This window comes from Dendrobium catenatum, unplaced genomic scaffold (genome assembly GCF_001605985.2).
Source record: "Dendrobium catenatum unplaced genomic scaffold, ASM160598v2 fragScaff_scaffold_896, whole genome shotgun sequence".
NCBI lineage: Eukaryota > Viridiplantae > Streptophyta > Magnoliopsida > Asparagales > Orchidaceae > Dendrobium > Dendrobium catenatum.
In genome coordinates this window covers 270250-288857 of record NW_021319358.1, presented here as the reverse complement: position 1 = coordinate 288857, position 18608 = coordinate 270250, and the positions used below count along the sequence as shown (strand labels likewise).

The 18608-nt window shown below is 36.9% G+C and overlaps 1 protein-coding gene across 9 annotated transcripts in view; it reads left to right on the top strand.

Annotated features, from left to right (window-relative positions):
• The first annotated feature begins 802 nt into the window (after positions 1 to 802).
• LOC110102870 (FCS-Like Zinc finger 11-like) overlaps positions 803 to 18608 on the top strand; it is a 28531-nt gene continuing 10725 nt past the window's right edge. For 2 of the 9 annotated variants that reach the window (XR_003701591.1, XR_002303889.2), the window contains exons 1-2: positions 803 to 1042; positions 1136 to 1162. Coding sequence is in view for 2 of the 9 variants with exons in the window: in XM_028697193.1 (XP_028553026.1) it covers positions 5025 to 5257 (233 nt within the window). In the remaining 7 variants the exon portion in view is untranslated. Of the gene's footprint in view, positions 1043 to 1135; positions 1172 to 4385; positions 4510 to 5017; positions 5258 to 18608 lie in introns of those variants that run through there. The other 7 variants (XM_028697193.1, XM_028697194.1, XR_003701592.1 and 4 more) reach the window with 6 other exon arrangements.

The window sequence follows — 18608 nt, the reverse complement described above, 5'->3', positions numbered from 1 at the left end:
ATCAATATTATCTAAATTTTCATGCTTATCATGATAAATCCTTCACCTATACACATGTGAGGATATGCACCTAATCGCACTAAGAGCATTTCATAATTACCATAATCTCTTTTTCTTAATCTTGTTAAAGCAAATATAAAAATAAAAATAAAAAAAAAAACACACCCACACACACAAAATTGGTTTTCTTATTTGGATTAAAAAACTGATTTATTTAAGTAAATAAATTTAAAATAATAAGATTAAGCTATAAACTTAATTTATAAAATGAGCTCCCCCCAGCAATTTACTAACCTAAAAAACCAGAAGTCTAAGATCTGCACATGATAAAACTCTTTTGGAGATGCTACAAAGTTCTAATTTATGACCAATTACATGTTAAACGTCATTTCAATAATAAATGATATTAATATAGAGAGTTATGTAAATTGTCCTTCTTCAAATCCCCGCTCACTTGATTAGAAAAATTATTAGTTGCAGACACTGGATGTAGAGATAGCTCCGGACATTCACTTAAAATTTGACACGTGGAGTACATTTTGATTGCACTTTTTGTTCAGTTTACCTGTGCTTTAGTTGCACTTTGACTATTTTTAATTGCGCTTTACATGTGCTTTTGTTGCACTTCAATTGCGCTTTGATTGTTCTTTTGTTACACTTTTTTTTACTGCGCTTTGAATGCGTTTTACTTGCACTTTATTTGCGCTTTGATTACACATTTGTTGTGCTTAGCTTAAAATTCCACAAACATATTAAATAAATAAAATAAAAATTAAATCTAATTGAATATCCAGCTGTCCACTCCCACAATTTATTGGATTTTCCCACTTGAATAGTTGCTCCGAACTTCCAGCTCAAACAAACCCCCATTCTATTCTCGATGGAATCGATTGAGAAGCAAACTAAACAACCGATTTTTATTGGTTCTAAGATCCTTTGGGTTCTGAAATTCTTCGTAATTATTTAATTTCTTTGTTCTTTGGTTAGATTTTCTATTCTTCTTCGATTGCTAGACGAAGTTGTTGCGGGAGGTGAGCTGCTGGTAAGAAAAAAATGGAACTTTTGTTCTTTTTAGCTTCTTTTTTAGGATAGAGATATCCGTATTAGCTGAATTTTTTTCACTGGTTTTGTGCAGAAGACGATGGTGGAGAGTGCATAGAAGGTAAATTTGGTAATTTTAGGGTTGTTTTATATGCTTATTACTATCTTGTCGTTTGATTGTGGATACTGTTCAGGATTTATTGAATCAGAACATGTGAGCTCTATCTTGTGAGTTTTATTAAGATATTTATTCAACACTTGTTATTTCTAGCTGCATTAAGTTCTTCAGCTTGTTTGTTCTTTGTAGCTCAAGTATTTGGCGATTTGTCTCTGAGAAAAGTGGAATGGATAACCCTTTGTTTACCTTTATATTTTTGCGAACTTTTGTTCACTAATGGACGATCAGTTTATTGCAAGGTTAAAAAAGCTTGGTTAAGGACTCTATCACAGAACTTTTGGGGCCGTTTGGTATCCCTTTTTAGGCAGGATTATAGCGAGATTTAAATTATGTCAAACAGAATTTTTGGAATTTTATAGTCTACTTTTTTGATAAATCCTATTTCAGTTCCGGTGTTGTTTGAATCATTTTATAGATTTGTTAAACTCCTCTATTTACATCATTTTATAGATTTAAGGATTTCTCTTCTCACAAATAAATAAATTGCCAAATAATTTATTAGGATTTAACAAGATTTAGCAATTGATATGCCCAATAATATTTAGGTTTTAATCCTCTTCATATTTAGAATTTTCAATTTTTTTAGGATTTACTAGATCACACTTGTAACCAAATATCCCCTTAGTTTCCTATTTTTTGAATTTATATTAGGGTTTGGTTTTGGTTACTTTTTATCTTTCAATATTTCAAAATATGTGCTAAAGGTATAAAAATAGAATTATCTAATTGTTGCCTATTGATTTCGTGGGTATAAACTATAAAATATTACTAGAACTTTGTTGACTATTCAAAATTTTCATCAATATTTCATTTAAAATTTATGAGCTTTAGGGGACAAATTTGATTTGCCCGGGGTTAAATCAGATGAGGTAATAAATATTAAAGTTATTTAAATTAAATAATAATGGCATAATAATCATGCAATAATTTAAATTTGTAACTAAAATAAAAAAACTAATTATAAATAAATAATAGTTTCTATAGTTTTAAATTTAAACACATTTAATTTATAATTTGATTCATATTTAATATAAATTTAATTCAAATAGAAATTTATCAATTTAATATAGATTATTATTAATTTATGTTATATGTACATTTAAATATATTTTAGATCTATATGTTATATATCAAATTTATTTTATAAATTTATATCTAAAAATTATTTATGTAATATTATTTTCATTATGAAATAGATAAACTTATTTTGTTAGTGGTATAAATTAATTATTAATAACTAAAAAAAACTATCATTCATATTATAAATAATTAATTAAAAAGATCGATTTAGAAATGAATTTTTATGGACACTTATAATATGTTGCGACTTGTAAGTTTCATAAACCTCAACTCATCTCTTAGGTCCCAGTATCACATGGAAGCTCTTTCTTGCTATTGTTTTATATTTTGAGTTTTCGTGTAATGCACCTGACACTTCTCAAAGAGGCGTAAAGTGTCTGACACTTATTTGACACGACACTTGTCCGACACGCCTCTGACATGTGTAGACATACTGAAAACGTGTCTGATTAATAAAATATTAAAATAATTATGACATGCTTGTCTTAAATATTTTTTTAAATTTTCTTAAAAAATATAATTTATTTTGTATTTAAAAATTTTATTTATTTAAAATATAAACTAAATTTCTTATTTCATATCCACAAGACCAAATCAATAGTCAGCACTAAGTATCTCATTCATCGAATATTTTCATTTTTTCGTTTCTCTTTGGTACAAACATTGGGCGGCCCCCCATTGACTTGAGGGGGTCAAATGCCCCCCCTCAAAATTTTTTTTTTTATTTTTAGAGGGATTATTTGGAATATTTGGATATTTTTGCGGTATTGTGCCCCCTCTTCAAAAAATTTTTTTTGCCTCATTTTCATAAATCTTAAGCTCTTTGCCATCCCCACCAAAAAAAAAATATTTTTGCCCACCTGAAAAAAAGAAGCTGGATCCGCCACTGCTTTGGTGGTCATGACTTTGGTTTAAGAACAATTTATGATGTCATCTCAACATCTATGTTTGACGTCGTTATAACATCGACATTTTCAAAACCCATATCAAATATCAAAGTCTGCATTGTCTTGATATTGATGGCTGGAGTCTAGTCATCTTAACACCCACAACTTGATAGTTAATCTTTGTCTATGTCTCTTAACATCGAGGATCAGTACCCTCTCAACATTGACGACAGACGCCCTCTTGGCATCGACACTGATACTGCATATTATTGATGCCTGACTCCCAACAACATTTCTATCTCGCTCTTTCGATGTTTGATACATAACATCAATGCCAACTGTCGACATCCTAATATCAATATCTTAAATCACAAATTTTAGTTAAATGATTTATTATTCTAAATTAATTTCATAGTATACTTTATCAATTTTTATGCTATAATTTTTAAAAATATAAAAATCATAATACCGTGTCTAACTTGATGTTTGTGTCACATATTTTCAATAATTGATGTATCACATGTTCATCATGTCGTGTCGTATTCGTGATGTTATGTCTATGTCTATGCATCATAGCCTGTGTTAAAAACTCACATGTGAAGATGTTTCATGGTGTATTGGGCACATATATATATATAATAAATTTTTCATTGCTAATTAAAAAATATTTAATATAATAAATTTATTTATTTAAATAATTTGGTAATTGAACCAGCCGGTTCAAAGGACCTGGGACCAGTTCGTTGGTTGACCAGATGAACCGACGGTTCGGTCCGGTTTGATTTAGAAGTGATTTTTGGAGTGGAGTGGATCGGACCGGCCTTATGACCGGTTCACGGTTGAATCAATCTAACTGGCCAGTCTAGTCCGATTTTGAAAACCTTAGTATTTATAACTACTTATTTTAGTTTATATAATTTTATTTAAATTTTTGTCCTTAGGATTTATTAAAAAAATTAACACATCTTGGCACTTGCTTGCATACTTAGCAACAATCGCATATTAACAGGGACTTTCCTAGTTAAATTTTTATTTTAATGTCCATTTATAATATTTAAATTTTTTTATCTACCTATTTTTTAATATTTGTCCAGCTTCGAACTAAAAATCCGAGTTTTATTTGAAACTTTAGAGTTTTAATCCTCAAAATTAAACATCCGAAACCACTGAAACTGACCTGAGTAGACTTTGATTTATAGTTCTCTATCTTTCCATGTAGTGATCAAGTCTAAGAGTTGCTATGATGCTGAAGAAGAGAACAATAACAGTAAGGAAGGTTTAATGTTTGATCATATGTTCACTTTATGCTCCCATTTATAAGTAGAACAGCAGTTCTTTCTCTTATTCCATCCCTGAGTTCTTTGTGGGTTTCTTTGCACTGAGACTTCTGCAATGAGCCAACCTCCATTCTAGAAGCAATAATCTTTCTCTGCAACAGTGCACCATTTCATCTCTAATATGAAAGCAAAGAGCTCATTCAGGCAATTTTTTCAGAAAAAAAACCATCATCCATGGATGTTTAGTGAATAAAAAACTGTTGGGCTTGGAATTTTTGATGCTCTCAGAAATGAGAAAACTGATAAGAAATCTTCAAATTTGGAGGGTAGAATGTTGTTGTTTGGATCGCAGCTCAAGGGGTCAGTTACCTTCTACCAGCCAAAATGACTTTTTTTGAGTCCCCTCACCTGTAATTGAGTTTGGTGTCAAAAACAAGAATTCTCAAATAGCTAATGGCACCATTACTATCTCCTTCAAGATGCTTCGGCAGTTCTCGGGGTGTGTTCTATGCCAGAGTCGCGGTCCGCCGCCACCAATCTTATGTTTAATCTACAAGCGAGATGGAACAATCTGAGGATTATACTCGCGTGATTTCTCATGGACCAAACCCTAGGATTACTCACATTTTTTATACTTGCATCATGGAGAACTCTGGCAATGGTTACAATTCTCTGAGGAAGGAGATCAGGTTCTCCACAGATGGGGAAAGTAGTTATCCTTCTGATGATTTCTTGGCTTTTTGCAATGCTTGCAGAAAGAAACTTGGGCAAGGAAAGGATGTCTTCATGTACAGGTTTGCCTCTTTCTTGTTTTTTCAAGAAAGCTTGAAATTTTAATAGATCAGACTCTTTGCTTTTGATTTCTGATTTGCGCTACATAGTTTTACAACTCTAGTTTTATTGGCAACCATTGCCTCCAAGCGCTAATTTGTTTCCGTTTAATTGCTTGGAACTGATTGAAACTGAGTTCTAGAATTCAGTTTCATTGCTTGTTTAGCGGAAAGTGAAAATTTTGAGTTCTTACATTTGAATCTTAAATTCTCTAAGGTAGTAAGTGAGTTTCAATTATGAAAACTTTAGTCATCTTTATTTATTTATTTTTATTTTGAAAGTAGTAATTCAGTAATATAATGTTAAAAGAGTAAAGCCACTCATCCTCCTAAGCATTCTCATCTCTACAAGACTTAACTTATTTTTTTATGCTTCTTTTTTAATGGCCAACATTCTGCACCATAAAGCATTGCATATCTCACCACCATCTTATTGAATTTTCCCTAAAGTTGGAGGGGTACTTTTCTATCACGCAACATGCCTGATGCATTCCTTCACTTCAACCATCCAACTTGAATTCTACTAATAATATCTCCATCTATTTCACCATCACTTTGAACAATAGTCCTGATATCTAAAACATGTATCCTTTGTAATGACCTAATCATCCAAAGTCATAATGCCCCACTAGATCTATTACTATGTTAGGCCGATCCAACATGGACCAATCCAATGCTATAGGAGGCAGACCAAGCAGTCCACCCCATTGGATTTGCCACCCAATGAAGGTGGGGCCCACTAGCCAAATAAAATAGGAAAGAGGGGTGGGCAGCTAGGGCTAAGGAGGGGTTCAATTGCTTTAATTAGGGAAGGAGGATTAGGTTTAGGGTTATGCAAATTATTTGGGGCTGCTCTTGTTCTTGGAGTTTTGGTGTCTTGGGCTCTAGCGGCTTCTAGAGATTGGGAGAGAAGGATCCTCCTCTCGAATAGAGGATCAATTGTATCCTGCAATTTCTTTTCTATTGGTTTGATTTATATATTAAAAACTACTATTTTGTTTTCTTTTCATTGGATTTGTGGAGTATTTCTGTTGTTTTCGTCAATCTTGTTAGGGTTTACTTGAGATCTTCATGTGTTTCCTATTAAATTGGCATCATAGCAGATTTTGGGACCATCGTGGGCTGTTTTTCTGAAATTTCAGCGACGGTTTTTGTGTTTGGAAGGCGGTTTCTTGCTGAAATTTGAATCAATACCCAAAATTTTTTATGGTGGCCAAGTAGGTGGATGCTTTGGAGGGACGCTTTGAAGGGGAGATGAGTCAAATAAAAGCCACGTTGGAAGATCGAATCTCCTCCTAGAAGACAAGGTTTTGTCCATAGAAGGCAAGGTTTTGTCCGTTGAAGACAAAGTTTTTGATCTTCATGTGATGATAAAAACGTTATTGAAAAATCATATTCAAACTATGGCATCGGAGGCAAAGGGACCCCTGGGAAGAACTACAAATTCTAATTTTTGTAAGAGGAATGAGAGGTGGAAATCATGGAGGAAAGAGGTGGAAGGTATGGAGGTAGGCATGGGTATGAGGGGCATGAATCAATGAGTACTGGTTGGGGAAGAAAATAAAGGGAATATGGAAGAAGGGGTGCTGATTTTGAAGAAGAAAAGGGGGAAATTGAAGAGGGGTTGGTGTATGAACGTTGTAGGGAAGATCGAGAAACTTGGAGAGGGCCAAGAACTTGAGAAAGAGAAACTATGGAGGAATAAGGGGAATCGGGAGAGATCAGAAGGCAAGGAAGCTGAAGATGCCCAATTTTCAAGGGAAGGACGCACATGGATGGATCTATAAGATGGGGAGGTATTTCGCCGTCAATGGTTTGACAGAGGAGAGAAGTTGACAGCAGCATGATTATGTTTGGAGGGTAAGGCACTGTCATGGTACTAGTGGAGAGTCTGGAGGAGACCCCTATGGAGCTGGAAAGAGTTCAAAGATTTTTTTAATAGAATGTTTCCAAACTGATAGGGGATGAGATTTCTATGAGCAATTCTTTGCACTAGTGCAGGATGAATCTGTGGCAGACTACCGGGAGAGGTTTGAGCATCTTGCCAGTTGAGTGGAGCGATTTTCAGAGACGACATTGAAAGGGAATTTCCTGAAGGGGCTTAAATCGGAGATCAGAGCCGCAGTGAAGGTCATGAGGCCTCGTGACTTGGGAAAGGCCATGGAAGTAGCTAGTGGAAAATCAGAGATATCATGAAAGGCGAGCCACGAGCAGCAATTCAGGGGGGTCTCATAGGATGACAACCCCTCTTTTAGAACCCAAGGGTCCGATAGTAGGAGGATTTCATGAGACCACTAGGGAGAAGCCAATAGGAGGAAGTGGAGGAAATTTTAAAAGGCTGACGAAGAAGGAGATGTAGGAGAATTAAAAGGGGTTATATTTCAGGTGTGATGAGAAGTATACTCCTAGGTATAGGGACCGAATTCTTCGGGTTCTCATCATCTATGATGACGAGGAAACTAAGGGAGGTGAGAGAGAGGTAAAGGAAGAGATGGAAGAAAAGATCCATCTAGATCTGGCAGAGGTTTCCCTGAACTCTGTGGTAGGATTTATTATGAATCATACCATGAAGGTGCAAGGGGAGATAGAGGACATGGATGTGGTGATATTAATCGATAGTAGGGCTACCCACAATTTTCACTCAGGTTGTCGATCAATTAGGAGTGAAATTGGTGGATATAGGATATTATGGGGTGATGATAGGTATAAAGAAGGTGGAGAAAGGTCAGAGGATCTGTAGAGGAGTGGTGTTGACCATCTAAGGGATCAGGTGAGGGAGGATTTTTTTCTATTAGAGTTAGGAAGTACTGATGTCATCCTAGGAATGAAGTGGTTGCAGACCTTGGGAGATACCAAAGTCAATTGTGGAGCACTCACAATAGAGCTGATGGTGGATGGGAGAAAGGTGATGATAAAGGGAGATGCGGGGCTATCCAAAACTATGGTATCTCTCAAAACCATAGTGAGAAGTATACAAGAGGTGGGGGAGGGCTTTTTGGTGGAGCTACATAGACTGGAGGGAGTTAGATTGGAGGAGGGATAAGACATACCCCTCTTAGTACAGCCATTGATCCAGCAATTCCATGAGGTTTTTCAGCCACCTCAGGGATTGCCACCTCCAAAGGAGCATGAGTATGCTATCATGTTAAGGGAAGGTGTATCACCCATCAGCATCAGGCCTACCATTATCCTTAATTTCAGAAGGATGAAATTGAGAAGTCTATTGTAGAAATGCTGGAGGCAAGAATTATCAAGCCCAATGTTAGTCTTTTTCTTAGCCCAGTATTATTGGTGAAGAAAAAAGATGAAAACTGAAGGTTTTGCGTGGACTACAGAGCATTAAATAAGGAGACCATGCCAGACAATTTCCCTATACCAGTGATAGATGAGCTGTTGGATGAGTTGAGTGGGGAAGATATCTTCACCAAAATAAATTTGAAGTCTGGATACCATCAGATCAGGATGAAGAAGGAGGATGTACCCAAGACGTCTTTCAAAACTCATGAAGGGCATTATAAATTTTTAATGATGCCTTTTAGCCTCATTAACGCCCCGGCCACTTTTCAATCCCTCATGAACAAGGTCTTTAGACGTCATCTCATGAAATTTGTAATGGTGTTTTTTGATGATATCCTGGTTTACAACAAGCCAGAGGAAGAGTACTAGGAGCACTTAAGGAGGGTGTTAGAAGTATTACAGGAGCACCAACTGAGGGCCAACATGAAGAAGTGTTTCTTTTCCCAGACCAATGTGGAGTACTTGGGGCATATTGTATCTAAGGGGTGGCAGCAGACCAAGTAAATATTGAGGCGACATTGAGGTGGCCAGTGCCTAAGAATCTCAAGGAGTTAAGGAGATTCCTAGGACTGACATGATACTATAGGAGGTTCTTGAAGGGGTACAGCACCATCGGATGGCCACTAACAGAATAGTTGAAGAAGGATGGGTTCCTATGGGGGGAGGCGGATTGTAAAACCCCTCCGAAGTTCATATTTTTGAGTGCAGTTAGTCCGTACAAATTGACTTTAGTACGGGACGAACTGAATAAAATTGTGAAGAATCTGTATGGTTCGTCTGGACGAACCTGTACGAGCCCGGACAAACCGTCGGGACGAAATTTGTTCAGAGAGCAAGTCGTCCAGGGACAAATATATTTCGTCTGGACGAGATTTGTCTAGAGGGCAAATCATCCCGGGACTAATGGAAATCATCCGGGACGATCCGAGACGATCTTGTTTGATAAGTATCGGATTTGAGATATTTTGGATCAGTTTTAAAAAAAGAGAAAAAGCTGGAGAGAGAAAGAGAAGGAAAGAGAAGAGGAAGGCTTGATTTCGGAGGCCGCGGAGCGCTTTTCGTCTGTCGCTGTTGTTGGAAGATTTGTTTGCCTCGCAGTAAGAAATCCGAATCCTATTTATGATTTCAAAGATTTTGAGTTTTGGTTTTTTTCTGCCCAGTTTTATGTTTTCGTTATCGAAAAACGTGCATATCTTTGTATCGACGAAACTTTTACCGTGTAACTTTTGGTATGTTATGGAAATGATGATTTTGCATGATTTTTCTGGAAAGTTTTCACCGAATATTTTGAATTCTGTGGGATTTTTATCGAATAGAAATTATCCGGATGTTGAAAAATATTGATTCGGTACAAGTAAAGTTTTGAAACGTTGTTTTACGCGATTTCTAGTAATTTGATAATTTTCTGAAACTGTGCATTTTACAACGACTTATGTCAACTATACGATATTTTAAGGGATTTTCTAAATTGAGCCAAATCATGTTTATTGGTTGCAATGCGTTGATGATAATGATGAATGTGGTTATATGATTGAAATTATTATGATATTATTGTGATACTACTATGTGTGTGAAAGACAAGTAAATACTGGTTGAACCATTGGTTGGAGACTGATTGACCTGTACAGGATGGTGGGCCGATGAGCTTTCCTTTAAATATGGTTTGGTGTTATCCTCTACTGATCATGTGATTACTGAAGGGAGTTATAAGGAGATGATTACTGTACCGACGGGCAAAGAGTGACGACTCTTTTTACTAAGCCAACGAATAAGATACATGATACAAGACTGAAAAGCACCGTAATAGCCATGGCTTTTACTTTTTGAGTATGTTGTGAGTATGATTTACTGATTACTAAAATACATGTGTTTAATCATTGTTCTTATCGTTATTGTACGGATTTATTGTTACTGTACGGATTTATTGTTAATACATGATTTTACTGTTATAGCATTACTGTTCATGCTACTAGATTGTTACTGATACTGATACACTGATACTACTGATTCACTGTACCGACATTATGCACGTGATATACTGTGTAAGTAACATGTGATTCACTGAATACGTGATATAAATTATTAGATTGCATGTGATTCACTGAACACGTGATACTGAATAACTGAATTGCAAGTGTACATCTTGATATGATTTTACGACCTTGATTGATTCCAACTGTTTCAAACGATGTTATGATTTTATTTCATTCATTTGATTTCAACAGTCATTAACGATAGTATTAATTTGACGTTTTATACTGACTGATATTATTGAACCAATGAATTCGTTTTATACGATTGATGTTATTGACTGATTTGATTGATATTACCGATACAAATATTTCTTTAACGATTTAACTGAAATTTTAGATATGACGATTTGTCTACTATACTGAATTGACTGGCGTTATTGATACGACTACTGTAGAGATTCGACGCATGTATTGATTCATTGGGCTTTACGAACTTTTATACCGTTTATTGATTCTTCCACTGATAGTGATAGCTTCACATGTTCCTGTATTGATTTCTGTTATTGTACTGATTACTGTTTCTGCAAGATTTATGATTCTGCATTGACTCAATAATCATGTGTAAGTGACTGCTATGATATGACTGATTGACATGCATATTGCTTCCGTACCGTGCTTTGATTTCAGTTGTAGGTATTTGGTGACGTGTTGGGCTTTTTGAAGCTAATTATATGTGGTTAATATTTTCAGGTCAGGGTAAGGGAGCAGGAGATTGAGGTTGATCAGGAATCTTCAGGTTTTTGCCCTTTTGTTATAGTGATTCTTTTTGTACTCAGGACAGGATAGATTACTTGTGATTGATGTATAGATCCTGAGTATTGTAAATGTACTTTTGAGAATGAATAGAAATATTTACATGATGTTTTGAATTGTAGATTTTTGTTAGACTATTTTTCACTGATTAATGACTATAGATAGCTCTGGTAGAATATTGATTTAAAGGATTGACTGAATAATTCTTTCCAAGTTAGATCTTGGGGCGTCACACGGATACAATAGCTTTTGACAGCTTGAAGAAGGCCATGACTGCTGTACCAGGTTTGGCCCTACCAGACTTCACTCAGGTCTTCATAGTGGAGACAGATGCCTCAGGATATGGATTGGGGCAAGTGCTCTTGCAGAATTATCGTCCCATTGCCTATTTCAGCCAGATGTTGATAATTAAGGCTAGGCTTAAATTAGTTTATGATAGCGAGTTGATGGTCATTGTATTAGCCATCCAAAAGTGGCAGCCCTACTTATTGGAGCAACGGATGGTGACGAAGGAGCATCAGAGGTGGCTATCCAAACTACTGGGATATGATTTTGAAATCTAGTACAAGCCAAAAGTGGAGAACAAGGCGGCAAATGCCCTGTTAAGATATATGGGGGAGGTACAAGCAATATCAATGTCAATCCCACTTATGTTGGATTGGGAGGCCATTAAGGAAGAGAGTGCCCAGGATGAGGAGTTGGGGATGATTAGGGCTGATTTACTGAAGGAGGGGAGTAGCCACACAGGTATTGGTTGGAAGGGGAGAGGCTTCTGTACCAGGGAACGTTTGTGATGCCTAAGACATCAGTCCACATTCCACATTTGCTTCAAGAGTTCCATGGGAGCGTGGTCGGGGGTCATTCAAGGGTACAGAAGACGTATAGGAAACTAGCATCAAAATTGTACTGGAAGGTGATGCACAAGGATGTGGAGGAAATGTTAGCCCGATGTGAGATCTATCAGAAGAATAAGTACATGGACATGTCTCCAGAAGGATTATTACAGACACTAGCTTTGTCATGTCGGGTGTGGGAATAGGTATTTACAGACTTCATAGATGGATTACTTAAATCAGAATGGTTCACAGTGATCTTGGTGGTAGTAGATAGACTGAGAAAGTATGCTCATTTCATTCCCTACGACATCCCTACACAGCTGTGATAGTAGCATCAATTTTTATCATAGAGGTGGTTAGACTGCATGGAGTACCTGAGTCTATAGTATCTGACATGGATAAGGTGCTCCTTAGCCATTTCTGAATGGAGTTATTCAGATTACAGGGGACAGTACTGAAGAGGAACACCGCCTACCACCCACAGACAGATGGTCAGACAAAGATGGTTAACAGGAGCTTGGAAACCTACCTACGATGCTTTGTGTCGGAGACACCCAAGTTGTGGGCCAAGTGGTTGGCATGGGCAGAGTACTGGTACAACATTTCTTATCATTATGCTTTTCAGATGACCCTATTCAAAGTGTTATAAGGAAGGGATCCACCTCAAATTGTGCATTTTGGATAAAGTAGCACCACAGTTTCTTCAGTGGAGTACACTGGGGAGAGGGACAAAGTGCTGGGAAAATTGAAGAGGCATCTGATGAGAGTTCAACAAATTATGAAGAAACAAGCATATTGGCATAGGAAGAACATCCAGTTTGAGGTAAGGGAGAGGATGTTCTTGAAACTTCGACCTTTCAGGTAGAAAACAGTTGCCAACAAGAGAAACGAGAAGCTAGCCGCAAGATACTTTTGGCCATATGAGGTAGTAGAGAGGACTGGAGCTATGTTGTATCTGCTAAAACTACCACCAACAACAACTATACATCCGGTATTCCATATATCCCAGTTAAGGAGGGCAATTGGAGCTCATGCAGCAAGTTCGGAGTTACCAACCTGACAAAGGCTTTAGAGGTAACTTTAGAATCCTTAGAGTTGATGAGGGGTTCATTAGAAAGAAGATGGAGCTAAGAAAATCTTAATCAAATAGAAGAGCCTACCGGACTATGACGCTACGTGAGAACCTTATGAGAGGATGAAGTATCAATTTTCCTCCTTTCACCTTGAGGACAAGGTGATTTTTTTGGAATGGGGTATTGTTAGGCCAGTCCAACATGGACCGGTCCAATGCTATAGGAGGTAGACCAAGCAATCTACCACATTGGATTTGTCACCCAAGGAAGGTGGGACCCACTAGCCAAATCAAATAGGAAGGAGGGGTGGGGGGCTAGGGCTAAGGAGGTGGGTTCAATTGCTTTAAATAGGGAAGGAGGATTAGGGTTAGGGTCATGCAAATTATTTGGGGTTGTTCTTGTTCTTAGAGTTTTGGTGTCTTGGGCTCTAGCGGCGTCTAGAGATTGGGAGAGAAGGATCCTCCTCTTGAATAGAGGATCAATTGTATCTTGCAATTTCTTTTCCATTTGTTTGATTTATATAATAAAAGCTATTGTTTTGTTTGCTTTCCATTGGATTTGTGGAATTTTATGTTGTTTTCGTCAATCTTGTTAGTGTTTACTTGAGTTCTTCAAGTATTTCCTATCATGCTACTAAAATTACACTCCACATATTCGATTTTAGATCCACTCAAATGAAAATTTTTAGACTTTAAGATTAACCTCCATAAGGCAAGTTTTCTTCAACTCTCTCTAGTCTTATCAATAAGAAGAATATCATCACCAAAAAACATACACCAGGGTAAATCCTCTTACAATTGTCTAGTAGGAACATTCATGACTAAACCAAAAAGATATGGGCTTAAAGCTGATCCTTGATGTAATCCAGTTGAATTAGGAAATGCTTAGTCAAACAACCTTGTGTTCGAACACAAGTAACGACTCCGGCATCCATGTACTTAATGACTTGAAACGTGGAGGGTTGCGTTAGATAGTCGATGCCAGCATAATAAATAATCATGACAAGCATGTCTAACAATTGTGAATAAAAAAGTCTATTAAAATAAATATTGATGTATAGGATTCAAAATGATAATTAAGCTTTTTTACTTAGAGGTTTATTTTAGCAATACATATATTTCATGTATTACAATAATTAGAAAGAAAAACTATTTACATATTTTAAACATGTCATATGGGAAGCTTAATTCAAGATGCTAGGAATTTGAGTGATGGAAATGAAAAAAAAAAATTATTTTTGTATATAAATTTTTTTTAACTTCTATATTTTTTGAAATATGTTGTTTAACTTGTAAATTCTTGAACTTCATATAAATAAATTATAAAATATATTGTATCATAATGTTTGTGTCATGTTATATCCATATCCTCATCTCCCATAATTCATGCTTCTTCCCAAATAAGTGACTGCAAGCAAAAACAAACATCGCTTTAAATTTACTTTTAGATCTCAGCTCCAATCACTTCCAGACAATTACATTGAAAACAAATTGACTGTTAATCTGGAAAATTTACTGATCTTCTCTTGAGTTATTCATATTCTGAATCATACTTTTTATTCATGATAAGACCTAATTATAACAAGATTATGAAGGTTCTACTATTTATACTAGCATCTGAATTGGTGGTAGACAAAATTGCCCATTTTAGTTAAATGAATGGACTCTATTGTATTAATCATGGCCCAACATGCTAACGGGTTAGGTCCTTATCTGAAGTGATGATTTAAGATGGCTGTTTATCTCAAATCTGAAATCAGTGATAGCATCATAAGTAATAGTATGATAGGAAAATGAAAGCTATTTACAATTTGTGGTTGGCTTTCTTTTGGATCATTATTTTCCCAACTTCTCTATAGTTCACTTCAGGTTAAATAAATCATTTTGTTGACATGAATTTTGAAGATTCACATTCAAGTGTTTTATAATTGCTTTTTTGTTAATGTCCTAAACTGAATATGTAATTCACATTTAAATTTTGTTTGTTGCTTCTTTTTTAATGCTTTAAACTAAGTCTGTCAGAGGAAAGAAACCATTTTGTTGACGTGAATGTTAGGAAAAAAAAAAACTTCAAAGTATTGTTTGTTGCTTCTTTTGATACAGTTTTTGTTTGTTCTTTTTTTTGGTTGATTTAATTGAGAAATGTTGATTGTTTAAGGGAGGAAACGGCATTTTGTAGTCATAAGTGTGGTTAACAAGCAGTTGCTTTTCGACAATCAAATGAGAGATTCATATCATTATGAGCCCCTCCTTTTGGCTTTTGTTGGAAGGTTTGAAGGGGAGATATTTTGCAACCTGGGAATAAGTGTTTTTTTGTTACGGTTAATCTAGATCCCTGACCAGGCTATTATAGAGTACAATTCAGGAGTATGGAGAAAGTCTTTCCTAATTTTTTTGTGGAGTTCTGCTCTTGTCTTTCATTCTTCTTCCTCTTCTTCTCTTTTTATTTTGTTTCCGATTAAAGAAGACTGTAATTCTATTTTGGCAGGAGAGTTTTATTGAGAAGCTTAACTGTTGCAGTTTTAGGCTGATGAGCTCATTATTTGAACATTCTAATTCAATGTTCTCTCGTTTTTCTAACATTCCAGAGCTCGAAGAGTTTACCTTCGTATTTTCTTTTTTGGCTCAACTTTATTTAAGCTTTGTTTGGGACAGCTTCCTACTGATTTCTAAAAGCAGCTTTGTAGTCAAAAATTTAAGTTCATGTTTTTTTTTAACGAAAATTGTTTTAAGAGCAATGAATAAAACCATTCACACAACGGTCAAACTAACCGGAGAATACTGTGTTTTCATATACCAATTTATCTTGTCTAAATCGTGGCAAGCTCTATCTCAGAAAGAATCATGAATAAAACTAAATTATATAATATCATATAAATCAACAAACAGATTAGCAATCAATTAAAGAAGAAGAAAAATAAAAAAAATTGTTCAATTATTCAATTTTCTGACACACAAGCATATACAAACCTGAGACAAACAGATAGAAAACCACATGAAAACAGGCTCTAAGTTCCTGCTAAATAGTAAGAACTCATTCAATGAGGAAACTGTCTCCCCTTATTGAAACTATACATAACCATTATTCCTCGTTTTGCCTCCTTTATTCCAGCTAATAGTTTCTCAACAACTCCTTCTCTCTTTGAAATCCTAACGCTTCTCAAACCTTTGAGAGCCTTAATTCCCTTCTCTACCAAAGCCCCAATTCCTCCCAACCCTTTATTTCGACGATCGCCGCCTCGTCGCAATCTTACGCCGCATGTCGCACCCCCTTTCCGCCAACCACTTCTTGCTAATACATAGCCTATCTCGCGGCGGCAACTGACTGTTCTGTCCCCGTTTGAAAGACTTTAATGACCACGGACCGACTGGCCCTACCATTGACAATAATAGCCGGAACCATGGACTTGGGAAGAACATTCTCTTCTCATAAACCGTCTAAAGATCGTCTTGCTCGTGTAGGCATCCCAAGTGCAGGTTGGGCTTGCCACGTGCTGAATCAGAGGCCCAAACCCAAGAAGTCATGTCAAGGTCGGGAGAGATCAAATGCCGGAAGGCTCACCGGAGGCTGCCATTGATAGCTGTTTGGTGGCTTTGCTTTGTTGTTGAGTCTTTGGCATCTGTTTCTAAAAATGGGAGTAGGGAGAGATGAGACTTCAAGTTGTGACTTGTTTGAAGTGGTGGCTCGCTTTTTTTTGACCAGGTCCAACTGGTTCCAGATTATTTGAAAATTTAATTGGATAACGGATGACTAGGCAGGCATGTGCGCAAGTTTGAGCTAAGGGACATAATATTTTTTGCCCAGAATAATCATTTACTCTGTATTTTTTACTTTAATCAAGAATAATAAATGAAATGATAAATTTTTGTCCGATAAATGATTCTTTACTTTTAATCGTACAATATCTCAACGTTCTGCTAGGTTTTCCGCTTGAGCACTTCTGCCGCCCCGGTCTCTTCTCTCCGGGGAGGATCTCCTTAGGGATGTCCCCTCCACTTTCCCCCTCTGCTTTCCTTCCCTTAAGCGCCTCTATGGCCAGCTCTGATAACCCCAGGGATTGGAAAGGTACTTCTTATGCTTCACAACCTTTAATGTCCGAATTGAGTTTACTTCCTTTCTATTTTCTCACTTTCGGACCACAAATGCCATGCCACTTCACTCTGCTCAATTCAACTGTTGGCTCTACCAAATGGGAACTACCCTAGTCGGATATTCCATCGGGCGCAGAACCAAATTTAGAATCCCTTCTCTCTACCTATCAAAGGCTTGGACTTTGAAAGGATCCCTCTCTCTGTTAACCTTGATGATGGTTTTCCTTTTGAAATTCAACACAAAAGAGACTACGACTATGGCAATGGTCGGGCCGGACCATGGTTCTTCTTCAGCAAATCGTTCATCCTCCAAAAAATGGAGGCACGGAGACTTTGTCCCTGTTTCGTGAGGAGTTTCCAACTATTTGCGTCTTAGGATAAAGATCCAAACTTCTCTTTCTTGCTGGATACCCATAGAGCATATCCAAAATTGCAAGCTGTGTCGGGATTCCTTTGGCCGTGGAACGCCCTCACTGCTGCAAGGAACTAGGCTCACTTTGCGAGGGTGGAGTTCAGATAAGTAGCCATCATGACCTGCTCGCCAGATGTTATTTTTATACGGTAGATGAAAAGGTTTTCCTCTTACTTGTGCTCTAATCGATTGGAAACCCATTCAACCTTGCTCCTTCTGTAAAGTCTATAATTGGGCATTCACAAACACACCAATACATGCCCCTCAAACCAACCCCGTAGCAGCTAGAAGCCCCTAAAAATTGTGGCCGTAGCAACCATGTCGTAGGCGCGTAATCTTAACCTTGTAGACCTCAACACCATTCCTTCCCAAGGCCTTCTCCCAGATTCATCCACCCAAATAGCCTTGACCAGCTCTGGCCAACCCTCCTTCTACAGCTCCATCAACTAAAACCACTATCTCTCATACTGTTATACAACTAAATTCTTCCATCAGAGGAAAATTCCTCTCTTCCCCCATGCACCCCTCCCTTCCCCGACATAACCCATCCATCCTGGGTGCTAACCTCTCACAAGCCCCCACATTACTACTAAAAACAATTGACATCCTCACTTAACTTACAAAATACATCTCAACCGAGTCGACCAGAAAATGCCCAGAACCAGTCCCATCTCTGATTGGAGACAATTTAGGGACTTTACCTAGTTACTTAATGTTACTCTCCATGAAACTGCTTGACTGGACAAGCAACCACCTCGAATAAACCAGGGACAACAAAACCTTCTTAGTAGATAAGACTACAAGAAGCAAAAACTGCCAA